The 17,000-nt window shown below is 37.2% G+C and overlaps 1 protein-coding gene and 1 long non-coding RNA gene across 2 annotated transcripts; one reads left to right on the top strand and one right to left on the bottom strand.

Moving 5' to 3' along the window:
- The first annotated feature begins 1,463 nt into the window (after positions 1 to 1,463).
- On the top strand, positions 1,464 to 4,956 carry LOC119639609. The gene is made up of 3 exons (XR_005247558.1): positions 1,464 to 1,865; positions 1,943 to 2,150; positions 4,338 to 4,956. It is a non-coding gene; the product is annotated as an uncharacterized LOC119639609 (long non-coding RNA).
- Positions 4,957 to 5,469: 513 nt separating this feature from the next.
- LOC119639164 (DNA-directed RNA polymerase II subunit RPB1) lies at positions 5,470 to 11,540 on the bottom strand. The gene is made up of 6 exons (XM_038036418.1): positions 11,463 to 11,540; positions 9,922 to 11,403; positions 8,519 to 9,859; positions 6,986 to 8,462; positions 6,740 to 6,928; positions 5,470 to 6,675 (listed from the first exon to the last, which is right to left on the bottom strand). The coding sequence occupies exons 1-6, from the start codon at positions 11,538 to 11,540 to the stop codon at positions 5,597 to 5,599; spliced, it is 5,646 nt and encodes a 1,881-aa protein (XP_037892346.1). The 3' UTR covers positions 5,470 to 5,596.
- Positions 11,541 to 17,000: the final 5,460 nt, after the last annotated feature.

Genomic DNA, 17,000 nt, shown 5'->3' with positions numbered 1-17,000 from the left:
GACAAAAAACCAAAAAAGCAAAGAAGTTCACCACCGTAATTATCGACATCCTCTCATCCATCCACCGCCATTACCATATACCCGTTGTAAAGTTTTACTGTGTCAATGGTGTTGAAGTAATTATCCATAACCAACATAAGGATTAAAAACAAAACAAACAGTAAACAAGTAAATGGGCTTAAGGCTCCAGCGGCAACAACAAAAAGATTATTTTTAATATTTGTAAACCATTGTAATATCTCACTCACCTGGGGCGATAACTCACTGTAACTTACCACCAAAGCTCTAAAGAGATTAGTAAGAAAAAAAACCATAGGAGAATAAAAACTAAAAAGCAATATTTTGTACAAATTTATATAATCTTTGTAGGTTTGTTTTGTTTCTTTTTGTATTATGCAACTTTTTCGTGGTTCTATGAAAATATTAAATAAAAAACAAATAATCATCTCCCCAAAATCTCCCGTAAATCTAGATTTAAGCCGCCACGAGTTTTAAGCGCCGACTCTTGTGTTATTTCATTTTCAACATACAAGAGAGACTGTATGCCAAAGTTTATGTTCTGACAACTAATCCCAGAGAAAACTCACTATTTGGAAAATAATGTTTTGCAGCTTCTTTCTAAAGACGGTTCTAAAAGTGATAACCTTTCCCCTGCTTATGTGCTGGTAGACACCTCAAGATAGGTCCAAGTTAATCATATCCTACACGAAAGCGCGTCGACATTTACAACCGAAATTACACCTACTCTCTAGGCTATACCGCTTATCGTCACAAGCCAATTTGTCGGTCATAAAAGCTGTCCGTAATCCACCTTAAGAAACCTACTTCTCCAATCTGCAATTGTGGGCGAAGTCTTATGACGGAACATGTGTTTAATGAATGCCAAAACTTTTCAAATAGTCAAAGACGGATTTTCGAACTGTGTAATCCTGTGAGCATCTTGAAAATACCAAGGGAACATAATAACGACTAAAAATATGGGATCTTAAGCGAATTTGTTACTTGCACAGAGAATTCATTGATCGTTTTCGCTTTTTTTTTCTTTTTTGCTGGATTATGCTGGATTAGATACCCTGCGCCACTTCGTCTTACTAATTTTTCAATAATTCATCAAAAATTACACATTATTTCCATGCAAAGGGCAGACATCGGAAGGGTAGACAGGTGTAGATTGATTCAGAAAACGAGGTATAATAAAAGATGGATCCACCTTAACCCCTTGTGTATGAGAAAAAAATGGAAATTTCACATTCCCCCCCGTTAGAAAAGCAGAGGTTTTAGATAGTGCCTCGCACTCACCAGAGGGGAGATGCAACCACAACGAATCTCGTCTGGTACCCGAGGACTTAATATTCCTCCGGGCAACGTGTGCGCCGACTACGGCACCGTATGTTGCGAGGATTATTAACCTCGGGGAGTCCGTGTGCCATCGGGCACCATGGGATTAAACCCACCTTATCCCCCCCGTTCAGTAAAGAGAAATTTCAGTGAAGATTTGGAAACGCTAAAGTGAACACTTGAAAAATATACGACCACAATACAAATTTTGTTTATATTATAGAGTAAAACGTATTAAAAGAGTTAAAGCAGAGAGTTGAGAATTTTTAGTTAAAAAGATTGCGGAAATCTATCGATTCCTTATCTTTCAATGCAATTTTGCTGGTTAAAGGAAACGGTGAAAACTTTTCAAGTGTGATGTACGCGTGATTTTTTTTCTTATGTTTTCTATGTAGACGGAAGGAATTTATTGCAACTAACTTTTCTTTGTGTTTCACTGTCTCGTCCTGTTTTCCTCTCCATCCTTCCTTTTCGCCTTTTATTGTTCTTAGCACGTTTGTGGTTTTGAAAGTTTGTTTCTTTCAAAGGTAAAGAAAATGAAAATTTTCAAGTTATGCTTTATTCTTTTCAATTTGTTGTCATTTACGTTCACTTTATTCCTTAGGATCGTCGTGACGATTTGAAATTGATTATCAACGCTGTTGATAAAAGTTAACAAATGCCGGAGGTTAGCTGCACCATGATAATGCTTTGGAATATCGTTTTTTTTTAGATCAAAAGCAATTTACAAACCCACGCCGATCATGTTGAACTATCATTAGTGGGAATTAAAATCGCTATCAAAGCTAAACAACGTGTAAATGCTGGTAAAGGTAAGTGAGTCTCAAAAGTATTAAGAACGTTCTGCTGAGGAACGTCCATTAGTGTTTCCGTTGGTTGTCGTCCTCCTCAAAGTCATTTATTTTTACCTTTTAGTATTTTGTTACATTCTCTAGAATACCTTTGTTATGTCAAGCTTTGCATAATTTATTGCACATTTTTATTTGTTCGAACAACAAACGCTCTGCCTGTAAACAATTGTAGACAATCGCTTATAACAAAGATAAATGCAAATGGAAAAGTATTTCTCCTTACCTTGCTAGTCAAAGAGAAGGGAAACGAGGTGAAGTGAGTTCAATAATATCTAGTTTCCTTCTTTCCTTTGCTTTTGTATGCCAGTCAGAAATTTATTATATTTTTCTCTCTAATGTCGATAACATTAAACTTGTGAAGTTACGTGATTGTCGAAAATTACAAAACTTTAAAATTATTATTAGAAAATTCACAAAATATAGTGGTTTATGGTCACTTTCTAAGTATGCACGTCTGCTCATTTTTCCACAATCGTGGTTTCTTTCTCCACAGCTTTTTTACCTTTCTTACTTTCGTGTGCCCTTCGATCCAGACCCTCCATTTTTCTTAGACATCCTCTGAGTCTCCTTCCCCCCCCATTTTTAATAAAGAGAAAAGAAAGCTTTATATTCCTCCTTACTTCCTTACTTTGCTGCAGTGACATTATAGAACCTATAATTTAGAGATCGAAAAACCCTTTTGCAAAGTGCGCAGAAGAAGATCGAGCCTACAATTTACTGAGATTTCCGTTCCTCGAATTAAAAATACATTGAACAATGTTTATTAGGAACTCTGATGTAATCTATTTAGTCTCTTTTATATAGAAATGTTCCTTTAGCCGTTTGTTCCGACAGTTATGAATTTGTTACCGTTGAAGCTTTCGGGAAACTTTGGCAAATGCAAAGTTTTGCGCATTCGTTGCTAACGATTGTGACATTCGTTATTCCCAAGCAAACTAGAGCCAATTAAACGTTCATCTCTTCCAACACATCCCTGTCGCCATAGCAAGCTATAATGAAAAAGACATAATTGTGGCATATTTTTCATAATCTTATACGAGGCGTACATAATGTGATCTGAAGCTTTATGGAAGCTTTTCTGTTGCGTGGGTAGACCGAAAAACTTTATTTCGAGCTTTCTTTGCTACCACGTCTTATAAACTTGACATTAGCTTTATTTGATAGGTTATAGTTTGACTATTAAAACCGCTTCGGTTAGACTTCACAGGTCATTCAAGAATAAATGAAAAGTAATAATACAAAATACATATCCAACCATGCTTCAACTAGGGATTTTAATCAAATGTAAATAATTTAAAATGTGGTCGAATATAGTATAATTTCTCTATTCAAGTAAACAATGAAAAGACGGGCAAAACTTATGCAAAACAAACCTTTTGTACCCATCGCCGATAAACGAGGCGGTATATTCATTTTACCAAGACGTTTGCAACATCAAGAAGAAATTTTTAGCTTCCATAAAGCACGCATATCCATGGTCGGTCCATCAAATTCTAGATCAAGTTAAGTACATCCGCCTGTAATGTGTGCGGCAAACATTTCGCTGTTCGCAACCATGCATAAGCCGTGCTACCAAGATTAAAAGTTTTTGCACATAGCTTGGCATCGAAATTGAGCCAAAGCAATGGAAGGTCACGACCATAGTCAACATAACCAGAGACCATTTCTGTTTTCAAAAATAAACAGATTGGAATTGATTTCTGCTCTGTGGCTGTTTATAAATAGAAAAAGCTTCATAGATCTTATAAGATCTCCTGTAGTAAATACACTCGTGATCGCAATATTGCAGATATTTGCTTTAAATTTCGCAAAAAAATTCAAAGTCGCCAAAAGCACACTTCAGCAGTGCAATATAAGAGATTGATTGGGAAATCCGGAATTTTCGGGTTACTTTCTCATAAACTCCAACAGCCACACGATATAAGTTTGCACTCGTATTTTGAAAGCTTAGAAAAAATCAGTCACACCCAATATGGAAATTTAGTCCTTTTTGGGAGAATTGTGACGGGTATAAAAGATTCGGCCGCACCCGCATATGATTTTCTTATAGTTCAAATAGATAGTTTAGTCTGTCCTTCAATCCATTTTTAGCACGTCCCGTAGATTCTGAAGTCCATGCTTTTGCTTTAATTTTTTCTTACCTTCCAGCACTCATCCGATTCACAATTTTAAAGAATTCGACTATCGTATCATGTGGAAGCTTCTCGCCAATATGAGCTTGATTCTGCATCATTCTAGCACACAGTTTGGCGAGACATTCAGAAGAAAAAAATCTACACCAAAAAGGAAGAAAAACAAGCAACCTGCACCAAAAAGGAACAAGAACAAGCAACCTTGCCTGTCAGTGCGCAACTAAAAGTAACCATAGTTCGACACAATATTGTATAACAGAAATAGATGGCATAGATTTGGACGATAGCTCAACGATAGCGTATGCGTTTGCACGATATCAAGCGTAAAACGTCACACTTTAGCTCTCCTTCGCATTACTTTATTACACGTCCACCAATAATACAACATATATTCCATTGTAAATGCATCGAACGAGGAGTCCAATTCGATACGAAGGCAATGGAGCACCATAGGACCAAAATGTGATTGTATCATTTTGATCTTTCGTATCGTATGATAGCTCGAGAGAACCGCAAACCGACCCGAGTACGAAAAATTTAGACAATATTTTATAATAAACAGCCAACAGCACTACGTCTAGTGAAGAACAAATAATTTTCCATTGTTATGCTTATGTTTCAAGATGTAGAAATAAATTACGTAAAATATATGAAGAATTTTTATTCTCATTCGCACTATAGTCCTTTATCTTGCAGACTCGAAGACTTGAAAAGGTTCATAAGTAACGAGCTCTGCACTTTGCAATCATTTAACGTAAGTGATTGAAAATGTCAAGCAAACGCTCATGATCATGCTTAACAATTCACGATGACCTAAGCACACATCTGTTTTTCGTTAAATTCCCGCCAAAAATCGGAGTACTTGGGCGCGAGGCCACCTTTACATCACTGTAGAACCGGTCTATTAAGTTTGTTTCAAGTCCAGAAGGACTACAAGCGATCTCTATAAGAATTATAAATACAAATTTTTTGCAGGATTTATTCTTACTTTAGTGGTGCAGTTCCTCCAACAAGAAAAACACTCCGTTTTAGAGCTGAATCTAAAGTTTTATTGTGTTCATGCTTAAAATTAAATATAAAAATTCTGTTTGAAAGACTTCAATTTATCTCTCTAGTTATATTTTTGTAAAAATGTGTAATTTTTGAAAAACATTACTACAATCTACTTTGTGGGGGGGGTGTACTTAAATCATAATTTAATATTGAACGGAAACTTGGATATGGATTCTCATATACTAAAAGAAAAATGCTTTTATAAAAAATAAAGTAATAAGTTTACTCATCGCTTTCTTCGTAAGCAGGGCTGCTGGGTGAATAAGCTGGACTGGTAGGTGAATAACCATGAGATGTTGGCGAGTATATAGGAGAGGTGGGTGAATAGTTCCGGGTTGGGGTATAACTCGGAGATGTTGGGGAATATTTAGTACTAGGTGAATAGCTGGACATATTGGGTGAATAACGTGGTGAACTTGCCGAATAGCTGGAGCCAGTAGGACTGTATTGATTGGCTGGCGAATGCTGCGGCGAAGTGGGTGAGTATAGAGGTGAAGTGGGAGAATACTTCGGAGAAGCTGGAGAATATTGTGGAGACGCTGGTGTATATTGCGGTGAGCCTGGGGACCCGTCATATGATGGTGAAGGCGGTGAGTACTTAGGTGATGTCGGTGAGTATTTAGCACCAGATTGGGAATAAGCAGGCGAGGCGGGGGAATATTGAGGCGATGCGGAAAAATTGGGAGACGTAGGCGAATAAGAAGGTGTTACCGGAGTGTAAGTAGGTGAAGTAGGGGAATAAGATGGCGATGTAGGAGAGTACGCCGGTGAAGTAGGCGAATATGACGGGCTAGTCGGTGAATAAGAAGGTGAAGATGGTGAATAAGAAGGAGAATTAGGTGAAAAATTAGAGGAAGTAGGCGAATAAGCACTAGTGGGGGAATATAGATTTGTGCCACTACCGGAAAACGAAGGGCTTGAAGTCGGATAATTTGAAGTAGGTGAATAGACAGGTGAAGAGGGTGAATAACTAGTTGAAGGCGAATAACCGGTGGCTTGAGGATTGAAACCGGGCGTTGTAGTTCGCGGGCTAGCTGCGTAGACCGGACTGGTTGGTGAGTAATGCGGACTGAGGGGTGAATAGTTCGGTGAAGCACCACCCGGGGAAGAAGTCGTATAATTCGGACTATTTGGCGAATAAGACGGAGAGGCACTAGGCGAAGATGGGTAGTACGGCGAGGTTGAAGGCCCAGGCGAGCTAGGCGAAGAACCGGGATGAGCAGGAGACCAACTGGGTGATAAACCTGAAGCATCTGAAGCCGCTGAAGGCGAAAAGCTGGGACCCGGGGTCATGCCCAACACTGAAATTTATGTAAACAATAAAACAATAAAGACAATTGTCAATTGCTAAAACATTCAACTCACAATGTCCGGAAGGAGAGCAATATCTAGGTGTACCGCAATTCACCCACGGAGTCATAGGCGGTGACATGCTAGGCGTAGCACCAGCTCCAAAAAACATGGCGGAACCGCCCAACATACTACTGCCCAATGTGCTGGGTATCTCAATACCATAACGACACTTTTCAGCATCCAGTAATAAATCGAAGCAACCTACAAAAGTAGTTACATAAATTCTTTTTTTTCGACTAGTAAAGCTTTACCACTAACCCGTGCCCATACGTGGCAATTGACCCATAATAATATTCTCCGACACACCTCTCATTGGATCAGTTTCAGCATGCGCTGAAGCATCCATTAATACGTCAACAGTTTCTTCAAATGAGCAACGCATCAAAGCACCAGTATCTTGTCTATTAATACCATGACGTGTAATGGCCATCAAATGACCTTTAGCTGTCATAACGTCACATAACAACGCCAAATGGCGATAATTCACGTAGAGGCCATAAAATTGCAATACGGCATTCATTTCCTTTTCAACTGATTTACGGACAGCTTCTATGCCCAGCACTTGAAATATTTCACAAATATCGTTGGAAGAAGTACGTACAGGATCTACATCTCTTTCTGATAGCACTTTCATCATAGAGGTACCATCAGTTTCTAGAAGCCATTCTCCGATAGCTTTAAATTCACCCGTTTCAGTAATAACGATACGTTTCTTACTGTCGGTCTGAGGCAAGTGCATATAAACTTTGCCTATAGCCTCAATACCTTGCAAAGTCATATCAGACAACATATTAGCTTCTATGCAACGTAAGAACATGTCGTCCTCCATTTTGTCAACTGCTTCTTCCTCATCTTGGAATTTGTTCTCCTCGTTGTTCATGATACGTATCCGCAGCACTAATTTGTCAGCGTTGTCATCATTGAATATGCAATTCAGATCATCACCGAAACCAGCATTAATTTTCTCAGCTATTTGCTCCATGGTTAATTTTTTGTCCGTCATACGTTTCCGATCCAATTCAATACGTAATAGCCATGGCGAAATGCGAGTTGGGTCGAAATCGGGCATTTCGTAATAAACATTGACGAATTCTTGATCTTCCGAAATCACAGTGCGCTGAGGATCAGGGTCATAATATATGGCTGTATTGGCTGTAACTTTCCGTAAGGTGGTATGTTCCAATCTACATAACACATTTTTAGCTTTTTCAGCATCTCTGGCAGCACCACCTGTCAGGAAAACTGTAAGCGAGGGCGCTTTCGGTTTCTTGGATATATTAATAATTTCTTTAAGACGTGGCACTCCTAAAGTAACATTTTTCGAAGAGACTCCAGCAAAATGGAAGGTATTCAGTGTCATTTGTGTGGCCGGTTCTCCCAAACTTTGGGCTGCCAAGGCGCCTACCATTTCGCCCGGATTGACTTGAGCCTGTTGAAATCTAGTTTCGATTTCACCAATCAACCATTCGAAAGCTTCAGTAGATAGACGGAATTCCTCAGCAACATATTTTGTACAAAGGGTCGAACGTATCAAACACTGAAACAGTAAAGTGGCATTTTTATTCGCCTGCTTTGATAGGCGATCGTTTCCGACTACGATTACACAACGACGTAATAGTTCGCGTATGCCATTAATGACTCGTAAAGGTGACAAGTCAGTCGGAATACGTTTATTAATGTGAAAAATTTTCTGAACATTCCAAATCATTCGCTGCAAGTTACAGGGCAAAACAACCTGCGAAGCAAAACTTATTAAATATAAGGAAATTGGGAACGTTTTTGATCTAATACCTTCGAGTCACCATTGGGGAATATTTCACGTAAAGAATCACGATCACGACACAGCTCATCCCATTCTACTTCTAGTTGCGGGAACGCAGTCCCGCTCTCACTAAGCTCTTTGATGACGTCATCGGTAAATACTTTGCGCATGTAACGCTCGTTTGACCAGTCGAATTTAAAACGTTTCTCAAATGCTTTATTCGACAATTTAACAGTGGGCAGATTTTGAAATTCTACAGTCTCACCGGCCAAACCGTCTTCTCCATAACGCAATTGAATTAATTGACCAACGGAATTACGAACTGTACCATCATAGTTAACCATTACAGATTCCATAGCCTTTATTAGACGACGCTGTATATAGCCGGTTTCGGCTGTCTTGACAGCGGTATCGATAAGACCTTCGCGACCGCCCATGGCGTGAAAATAATACTCAGAAGGAGTCAAGCCGGCTAGATAGGAGTTTTCCACGAAACCTCTGGATTCAGGGCCGTAATCATCTTTGATGAAATGTGGCAAAGTTCGTTTACGAAAACCATAAGGTATACGTTTGCCTTCAACATTCTGTTGTCCCACACAAGCAATAACCTGTGAGATATTAATATTGGAGCCTTTGGATCCAGATACCACCATGGCCTTTAGGTTATTATATTCCGTCAGAGATTTCTTGGCTGAGCCACCAGTTTTGTCACGAGCATCGTTCAAAATACGATTTACTTGATTTTCAAAAGTTTGACGTAATGTATTACCCGGCGTCGGTTCTAATTCCATATTGTGAGCCTTTTGAATGACGTTAATCACATCATCTTTAGCTTTCTTAATGGCGAGCTGAATTTCGTTGTAAGTCTGCGGATCAGCAATTGTATCACCAATACCAATACTATGGCCCTCCAATAATAGCCAGTTGTTGATCACAGTCTGAATGTTGCCATAAAAACGGCCAGCTATTTCATGACCCAATTCCAGAAAGCAAATATGTAACAATGAACCAGCCGACGTACCCAAGGTCTTTTTACATAAAATGCCCATAATTAGTTCGCCATGCTCGACCATTACCTTAGTATCACCAGGAGAAATCCACTTATAAGGGCCATCGTCTTCATCGTCAGGATGAGTTGAGTGGGTGCGTATCATGTTAACATTCCCAGGAATAATCAAAGAAAACAATTGTTTACCAGTCCAAAGAGGGCGCGGCTTTAGAATGCAAGGCTGAGGCATTTTACCGTCCCAAGTGGGCAAAAACATTAATAAATTCATCATTTGCTCACGCGTTATAAAAACGTCACGCTTTGTCATTTTTCGTACCGCCGTTAAGGTATCTTGTACAATACCCATGACGGGTTTATTAGCCTAACAAAGAAGGTGTATTAAATGAGATGTGATTATCGAGAAAACAAAAGTATTTCGTTTACCTGTGGTGTTATAATCTGACGAGGTGTTATGTGTATATTTTCGACTTCAGCTCTAGTCTCCATAGATTGCGGTACATGTAAATTCATTTCATCGCCATCAAAATCTGCGTTATATGGGGAAGTACAAGATAAATTCATACGGAATGTAGACCATGGCAACACTTTAACACGATGACCCATCATACTCATTTTGTGCAGTGTAGGTTGACGATTGAATATAACCAAATCATCATCCCGCAAATGTCTTTCCACCTTATAGCCACATTGCAAATGTAAGTCAGAGGGTTTTGGGTGGAAACGCAAATCGATACGTTCACCATTGTCACGTACTATAAACTTTGCTCCTGGATATTGGGAATTGCCACGCCTTACCAGCTCTTGCATGCGATCGATATTAAAAGGTGTGACTAATTCAGGGAAAGTAAGATTTTGTGCTATTGACCTGGGTACACCGACTTGATCGATTCGCAGGTTTGGGTCGGGAGTAATAACAGTACGCGCAGAAAAATCAACTCGTTTACCCATCAAATTGCCTCGTATTCGGCCTTCTTTTCCCTTCAAACGTGCCTTAATGGCCTTTAGAGGCTTTCCTGATTTCTGCATAGCTCTAGGCATACCCGGCATATCATTGTCTACTAAAGTAGCAACATGAAACTGCAACATTTTAATATTTTCCTGTATAACGTGAGCAGCAGCACCGGAAGCTTCGTTTTTGCGCAGCTCATTGTTGCCTTTGATAATATCGGAGAGTTTATGAGTTAAATCATCTTGATTCTTGGCGGAACCGAACATAACGACTGCGGGTCGTACAGCTAAGGGCGGAACTGGCAAAACGGTGACAATCATCCAATCGGGGCGCGCATATTTCGGATCCATGCCCATTATAAAACATTCTTCATCAGTGATGTGTTTTAAGATTTCCCAAACTCTTTCAGCAGTAACTTGAATTTTTTTCTCCTGAGAATCTTCGTTAACATGTTTCCATTCCGCAGTTAATTCCAAACCAGTTCTTCTGATTGAAGGCTGATAATGCCCACAACCTCCGTGGCCGGGTTTTTTATTGGGATCAATGGTTTGTCCGTCTTTGGTCATATCCATGTCCTCGCCACCTTCGCAAATGGTCTTACCTTTGCATAAATCGTACACATACGCTAAACGTTTGCGCGGTTGTCCTTTCGTCTTCATAACTATTTCCTTAATTTTTGGATTGTGTGGCGAAACCAACATTTTAGAACAATAAAAACAAACGCAACGTAAGATTTTAATGGTTTTTGTGATGAAACCAATATGAAAAACAGGTTTAGCTAAGTCGATGTGGCCAAAATGCCCTGGACATTCGGTCATATTTCCAGCACACGTTTGACAACGAGAAGAACGGTCAATTGCACCCTGACGGGGGTCCATTAACCCTCCCAATTTAGGCCGGCCACCTTCCATGGTTTCGGCGAATTGTACCCCGCCTTCTGTCACAGACATACGGCGCTGCATAGTTAATAAAAAATTTGCGATATATTGTCTGATATATGTTTTGCAATACTCACAATTTCATCAGGTGACAAAATGCCAAACTGCACACGCTTTACTTGTCGCAGCGGGGCTTTAGAGTCGCTAGAAGCCATTCTTTAGCACAGAGTTCAACTTTTTCGTTTATTATTTTTTTTCTTTTTGCTGTTGGGTTAAGTAAAATTTGTCCACATAATAAACAGCAGTAATTATTAGCAAGAAATGTACACAAAACACCAAAAAAAAACTGCGGCCATTATAGATCAAGCCGATATATTAAGTGTGAATGTGGGGTGCTGTCGTTGAAAGTGATGTAAAAATAGTGTTACAAATTTTGGCTGAGAAAAAAAGAACGCTATAGAGATAATTTATGGTTGAACGTGAAAAAAAGAAAAAATTTTTCATGAATTAAAAAGATAAATTCGCTTTTCCAATAAGCAAGTTTAATAAAACTTTCTTGCTAAGCGCACCTTATGGGATTTCGATATTTTTTTTATTTCGTATACAATCGTTTTTGTCTACAACGGTTCGTGTGCGTATATTTTCCTTTAATTTGTTCCACCTCAAATCACTATATTTCACACAAAATATATTCATCCGGACATGATGGAGGGTAAATAAACTCGTTTAAACGGTTTTAGCAAATTTTACTCAAATTTCTTACCGCTTTTGTAAAATGAATTTTAGATAGACTCCAGAACACAATGAAAACACGAAGCAACTTTCATACTTGATAAACGCTGGATATTACAGCGTTGCCAGGCTTTAAAAATAAGAAATTTCTAAAAATAGTAATCGATTTGCAGCACTATAATCTTTTCTTTATATAAGTGAAAACACACAAGAATGCACCAACTAATATCTGTGGCCACATATCAGAGTTTTATGTCTAAGCTGAACGCATTGAAACGATTGAGTAAGCGTGTGCAAAAATTTTGCTTGAAATCGTTCCTTGGCCATGGAGCTTTGATTGTTAAGCTGAGCGCATTGAAAATAACGAGTAGAAATGTGTAAGTTTCAGACACAAAATGTGATAAAATGTGTGCGCTCCACGTAGAGTTCCGGTTAGAAATTCGTACAGAATTACTATTTATAACTTGGCTACACTTTCGTAACTCATGTAACTTCTTTAATTTTTAAAACAACAATACATATAAATAATTTAAAAAAGATTGATTTACTTAATATAAAAAATTAAGTCTACTAAATAAATTCCTAATATAAATATTAATTTTCTTTTATTTATCCAAATATTTCTTTTTTCAACTTAAATTTCTCTTCTTCTGTCGTTCTTTGTTTTACATTAACGATGTTGTTCTGTTTACGAATGGCATGACTTTATCTATAAAATAAAAATTTACCATCATTCACGCTGCTACAAAGAATTGAACTAATTCTACATAGAATTGGACGCACCTGCACTGCGAAATCACTAAGGAGTGGTCTATAAACGCCATTAATATGCCATCAAATTATGAAGATAAACATTAGCGAAACAAACTCTGCCGTTCTGGATTTCAGTTAATATACAGTAATTCATAAATATCTAGTTGCGATCACATAAATCTATTCTTTAGATCACATCATATACTACGGCTCTCATGAATGCAAATCCTTCTCTAGCGGCAAACTCTAATTTATTGTTTGCTATGACGGAAGCAAATGGGACACAATCTGCCTCCATCTACCACGTTGACGTTTGAGTATCCTTATAGAAATAATATATAATTTTTGATGTATTATACATTAAGCAAAGCGGTGCAGGTCATACAATAGAGGGCCATGCCCGATTATAGCATTTTTATTTGTTTTTAGTAATAATAGTTTTTCGTCTATAGCTTAATCCTTTGCTGTCCTGTTTCTTTTTCTCTATATGCAAGGTCGACAGGTAGTCGGAGTGGAAAAGGATTAACTAAGTTCTGGCAAATATTTATTATTCATAACAAAATAAACATTGAAAAAAGTTTCAATGACTCTTAAATAAATATATACATGGATAAATATTCGTGGTAGGTATCAATATTTTGTGGAGTAAAAAAAAAGAAAAGAGAAGAGGAAACAACAATAATTTACTTTAACTTGATGTGTTATTGAACTTCGTAGTTAATTCTATAAAAAGATATAGACTGAGGGTGAATTTTCGTAGTTGATCTGATACTGCTCTGCTCAGTGGTAATTTAAGAAAGCCAAAGAAAAACCACATAGTGGGGCACGATCCACCATTAAATAACCTACATCATGTTACAGTTATCCATATATTGCCTTTTCACAATAAGGTATTATAAGGAAAGTGGTTGTCAGAAGGCGTTAGTGTACCAAATTTAAACTGTTTTCATTTGCAGAATGTTAATAGTGACACAGAGAGACAGAGATGGAGAAAGGGAGAGTCCATAGCAAGAAACTCAATACATATAAACTGCTATTTTAGATGTTTTTAAAAATTCGAAGCTGAAAACAGCATAAAAATAAATAGAAAATAATATAATATTAACAGAATATATATAACACGCATCTGTTTATACAGTTTGCTAAATAGTAAATATTCCATAAATATATAAAAAGTTGACATTTACACTGAGACAAACTATAATATTTACTGGATTAGCAACGAAACAAGCAAAAACATTACAGTAGGTCACTGTGCACACATTAAAAACCTTACATCGCTTCGCTTAGTACTGTTATTCATGTAGCGTGGGAGGTGGTCGAAAAAGTGATCCGTTCCTAACCATTTTAATAGCATTCGTCCTTAAGAGAAAACGTGGCGGTGTTCAAATCTTACCAATACATCTCAAAACTTGCGACTTGTAGGTTGAATAAAAGAAAACAAGACAGACGGATAGACAGACAGACGGACGGACGGACGGATGGGCAGACGAGACTAGATCGATATAGTAAAAGGTGAAAGAAAACGAATTATCTAATAATTCGAAGGACCTACACACACATCTAGCAGCAAATTTTATGAGTACTGTGCAAGAAGAACACGAACTGTGGCCAGTTAAACAGTCGATCAAAAGCCATATTCCTTCTATCAGTACTCGAAGCAAAAGGAATTTTACAAAATTTCCTTGTTTGTGAACAATGCCAGTAGCTCTAATCCTAGAGTCGAAGATAGAAGTGAGCCACCAGAAGGAGAGCAAAGCCTGAACCCATCAACCTATTGCTTGCACATTCGATAGCAAAAGTTCTAAAGTCCAAAAATGTCAATCTACAACATGTTTTTACAATTGAAGCCTAATTTTTTTTAAGGTAATAGACTGTGTCTTGATATTTGACTATCTACTAGACAAACTTAAAACGTTTTTTCTAATCCATCGCACCGCAATAAATAATTCTTCCTGAGATTTAGATGCCTCTTCTTGTTGAATAAATAAATTTCTTCCGAAGCCTCTAAAACATGCGGATGTAACCTTTTCGCACCACTTTCGCATTGGAGTCATTCAACCTTTCTTTTTAATAACGCCTAACCTAAAATATCGGGGCGTACGCGCCAATAAATTCACTTGAAAAAACATTAGACTTTATTGAGTAATTCATAAAATCATAAAATCGAATTCAAAATTACGAAATTATTTGAAATTGCTAGAAACGAAGGAGGCACCAAAGAGATTCCCAGAAAAAGTATAGAAATCTCAGCTGGGTCCCCTTCTCAATACTTTAAATATTTTAAATAAATGCGCTTACCGTCAATAAATGTAAATTTATAACTTTGTTAAAATTTTTTAAAAGAAAATTTAAAATTTTAAAATTTTTTTTGATTTTTCTTATTTCACTTTTATGTATATGTTTAACAAATGTCTTTTTCTAATTTCTAACCTCTTTTTCTTGCCTTTTTTTAAATTTTTTCTTTTCGCAAACATCTATTGCTTCAAGCTTCTTACTGTGAAATGATTTTGAATCGGCGCCATCTGGTTTTTCTCCTTGCATCCGTTCCCAATTAGAATTCCCTTTTGTGGTGAATGGAGAGAGCAAAGAAATTACGGACTTGTTTTCAATAAATGCAAATAAAGAAAACAAGAAAGAAGATGACAAGAAATTTTCTGATTTGATTGCATTGGTGCGGTGATTGCACGGAGTTTCTTAAATATGTACCACTACGTTCAACTAGAAATTTAACAGAAAGAGAACCATTTTAATGTTAATCTAACTTATCCATTTCAATGTGGGTCATATAACAAGCGCTCGTACAGACGTTGGTCCAGTATTAGAGATCGCGTTTATTTTTATTGTTGATGTCTAAATATTGTATACAAATTAATGAAACTAAATAAATTTTTAAAAAATTAAAAAAGTTTTATATTGAAACGCAGTTATTGAAGCGGCTCAGTGTACCTTTGTATCCGTGTAATGGAGTATGCACCGCACTAAAGGGTATTCTGACTCTATAACGACGTTTCCTACCTTTCATAAAATGTGATACAATGAGCGATTGCGAGTGTCCAATACGTTTACAAGATCGAACAAGTTTTCATAATATCTAGCTACAAGCGTTTCAAGATCTGTCAGCTGGTTATTATAATTATTCCTTCAAAAATTTATTTCGAAACTAATCAAACCTGTAGATGTGCGAAGTCGTTGATAGCGTAAATAGATTGGATTTCGATTATGTCCGTTAAGGACCTGTTGACATGAATTATTTGAAAAAATTACCTAAACAGATGTAAGACGGTAAGTACTGTAAAATTCGGTTTAAACCTTTGCATCTATGATTGTTTGAAAAGTAGACCGAAACTGCTGGCACATTTTAATTGATGACGTGAAACATAATTACTTTGCGATAAGGAATGAACAGAGCGAAGCTAAGAGAAGCCAACGTTAGAGAAGAAATAATTCAGCGGTTTTCTCCTATGCTTAGAATGAGTTTCTGGTACAGCAATCTAATTACCATTAAAAATAAAATTAATAGAGAATAGCTTTTCATTTGTAATACGCGGACTGCTCGTTAAGATCTAACGTCGGCTGGCAGAGGGTTAGGAGGTACTACTATTTATAGTTTAATTACCAGCAAAACATTGCGATTTAACTTGAATTTAGTTAACACTTGTCTTAAAGTTTGCTAGATCTCCGGTAACAATTGTTGCGTGTGTGCAATGTCAGAACCGAACCGCGTTAAAGAGTTTTCTTATGCTTTTTAAATAATTCCGTTGAAGGAAAAGTGCTTCAATTTAAAAATTGTAGCTCGCCTACCAATTAAGTTCAAGTGCAAAGACGCTGAAAGCTAAGCAAGAAAAAAAAACATCACATAAAAAGTGTAATACAATTTTTTGGTGCTCTAAGAAGTATGCTGTGATTTATTGATGCGATATTATGGTAGATTGTTTTTAAGGAAATTTTTTAACGACGTTCAAAAAACGCTTATGTAACATCTTGACGAAGGTTCTGAATGCTAAATTGTTTTTTAGTCCTCTGTTCGGAAACAAAATTAAAATAACATGAAAAGAAAGTTTTGTGTGTAATGAAATTCGTATTTATTTTTAAAGTCTTTAAAATAATTTCTATTCAATCTCCGAAGATCCTTTATAAATCGGAATTCTTAGTATGTTTAGCGGAAATAATGAAATGATTTGCGATAT

Source organism: Glossina fuscipes, unplaced genomic scaffold (assembly GCF_014805625.2).
Source record: "Glossina fuscipes isolate IAEA_lab_2018 unplaced genomic scaffold, Yale_Gfus_2 112, whole genome shotgun sequence".
NCBI classification, from domain to species: Eukaryota; Metazoa; Arthropoda; class Insecta; order Diptera; family Glossinidae; genus Glossina; species Glossina fuscipes.
Note: the sequence above shows the minus strand (reverse complement) of the source record. Positions and strands in the feature narration are given on the sequence as shown.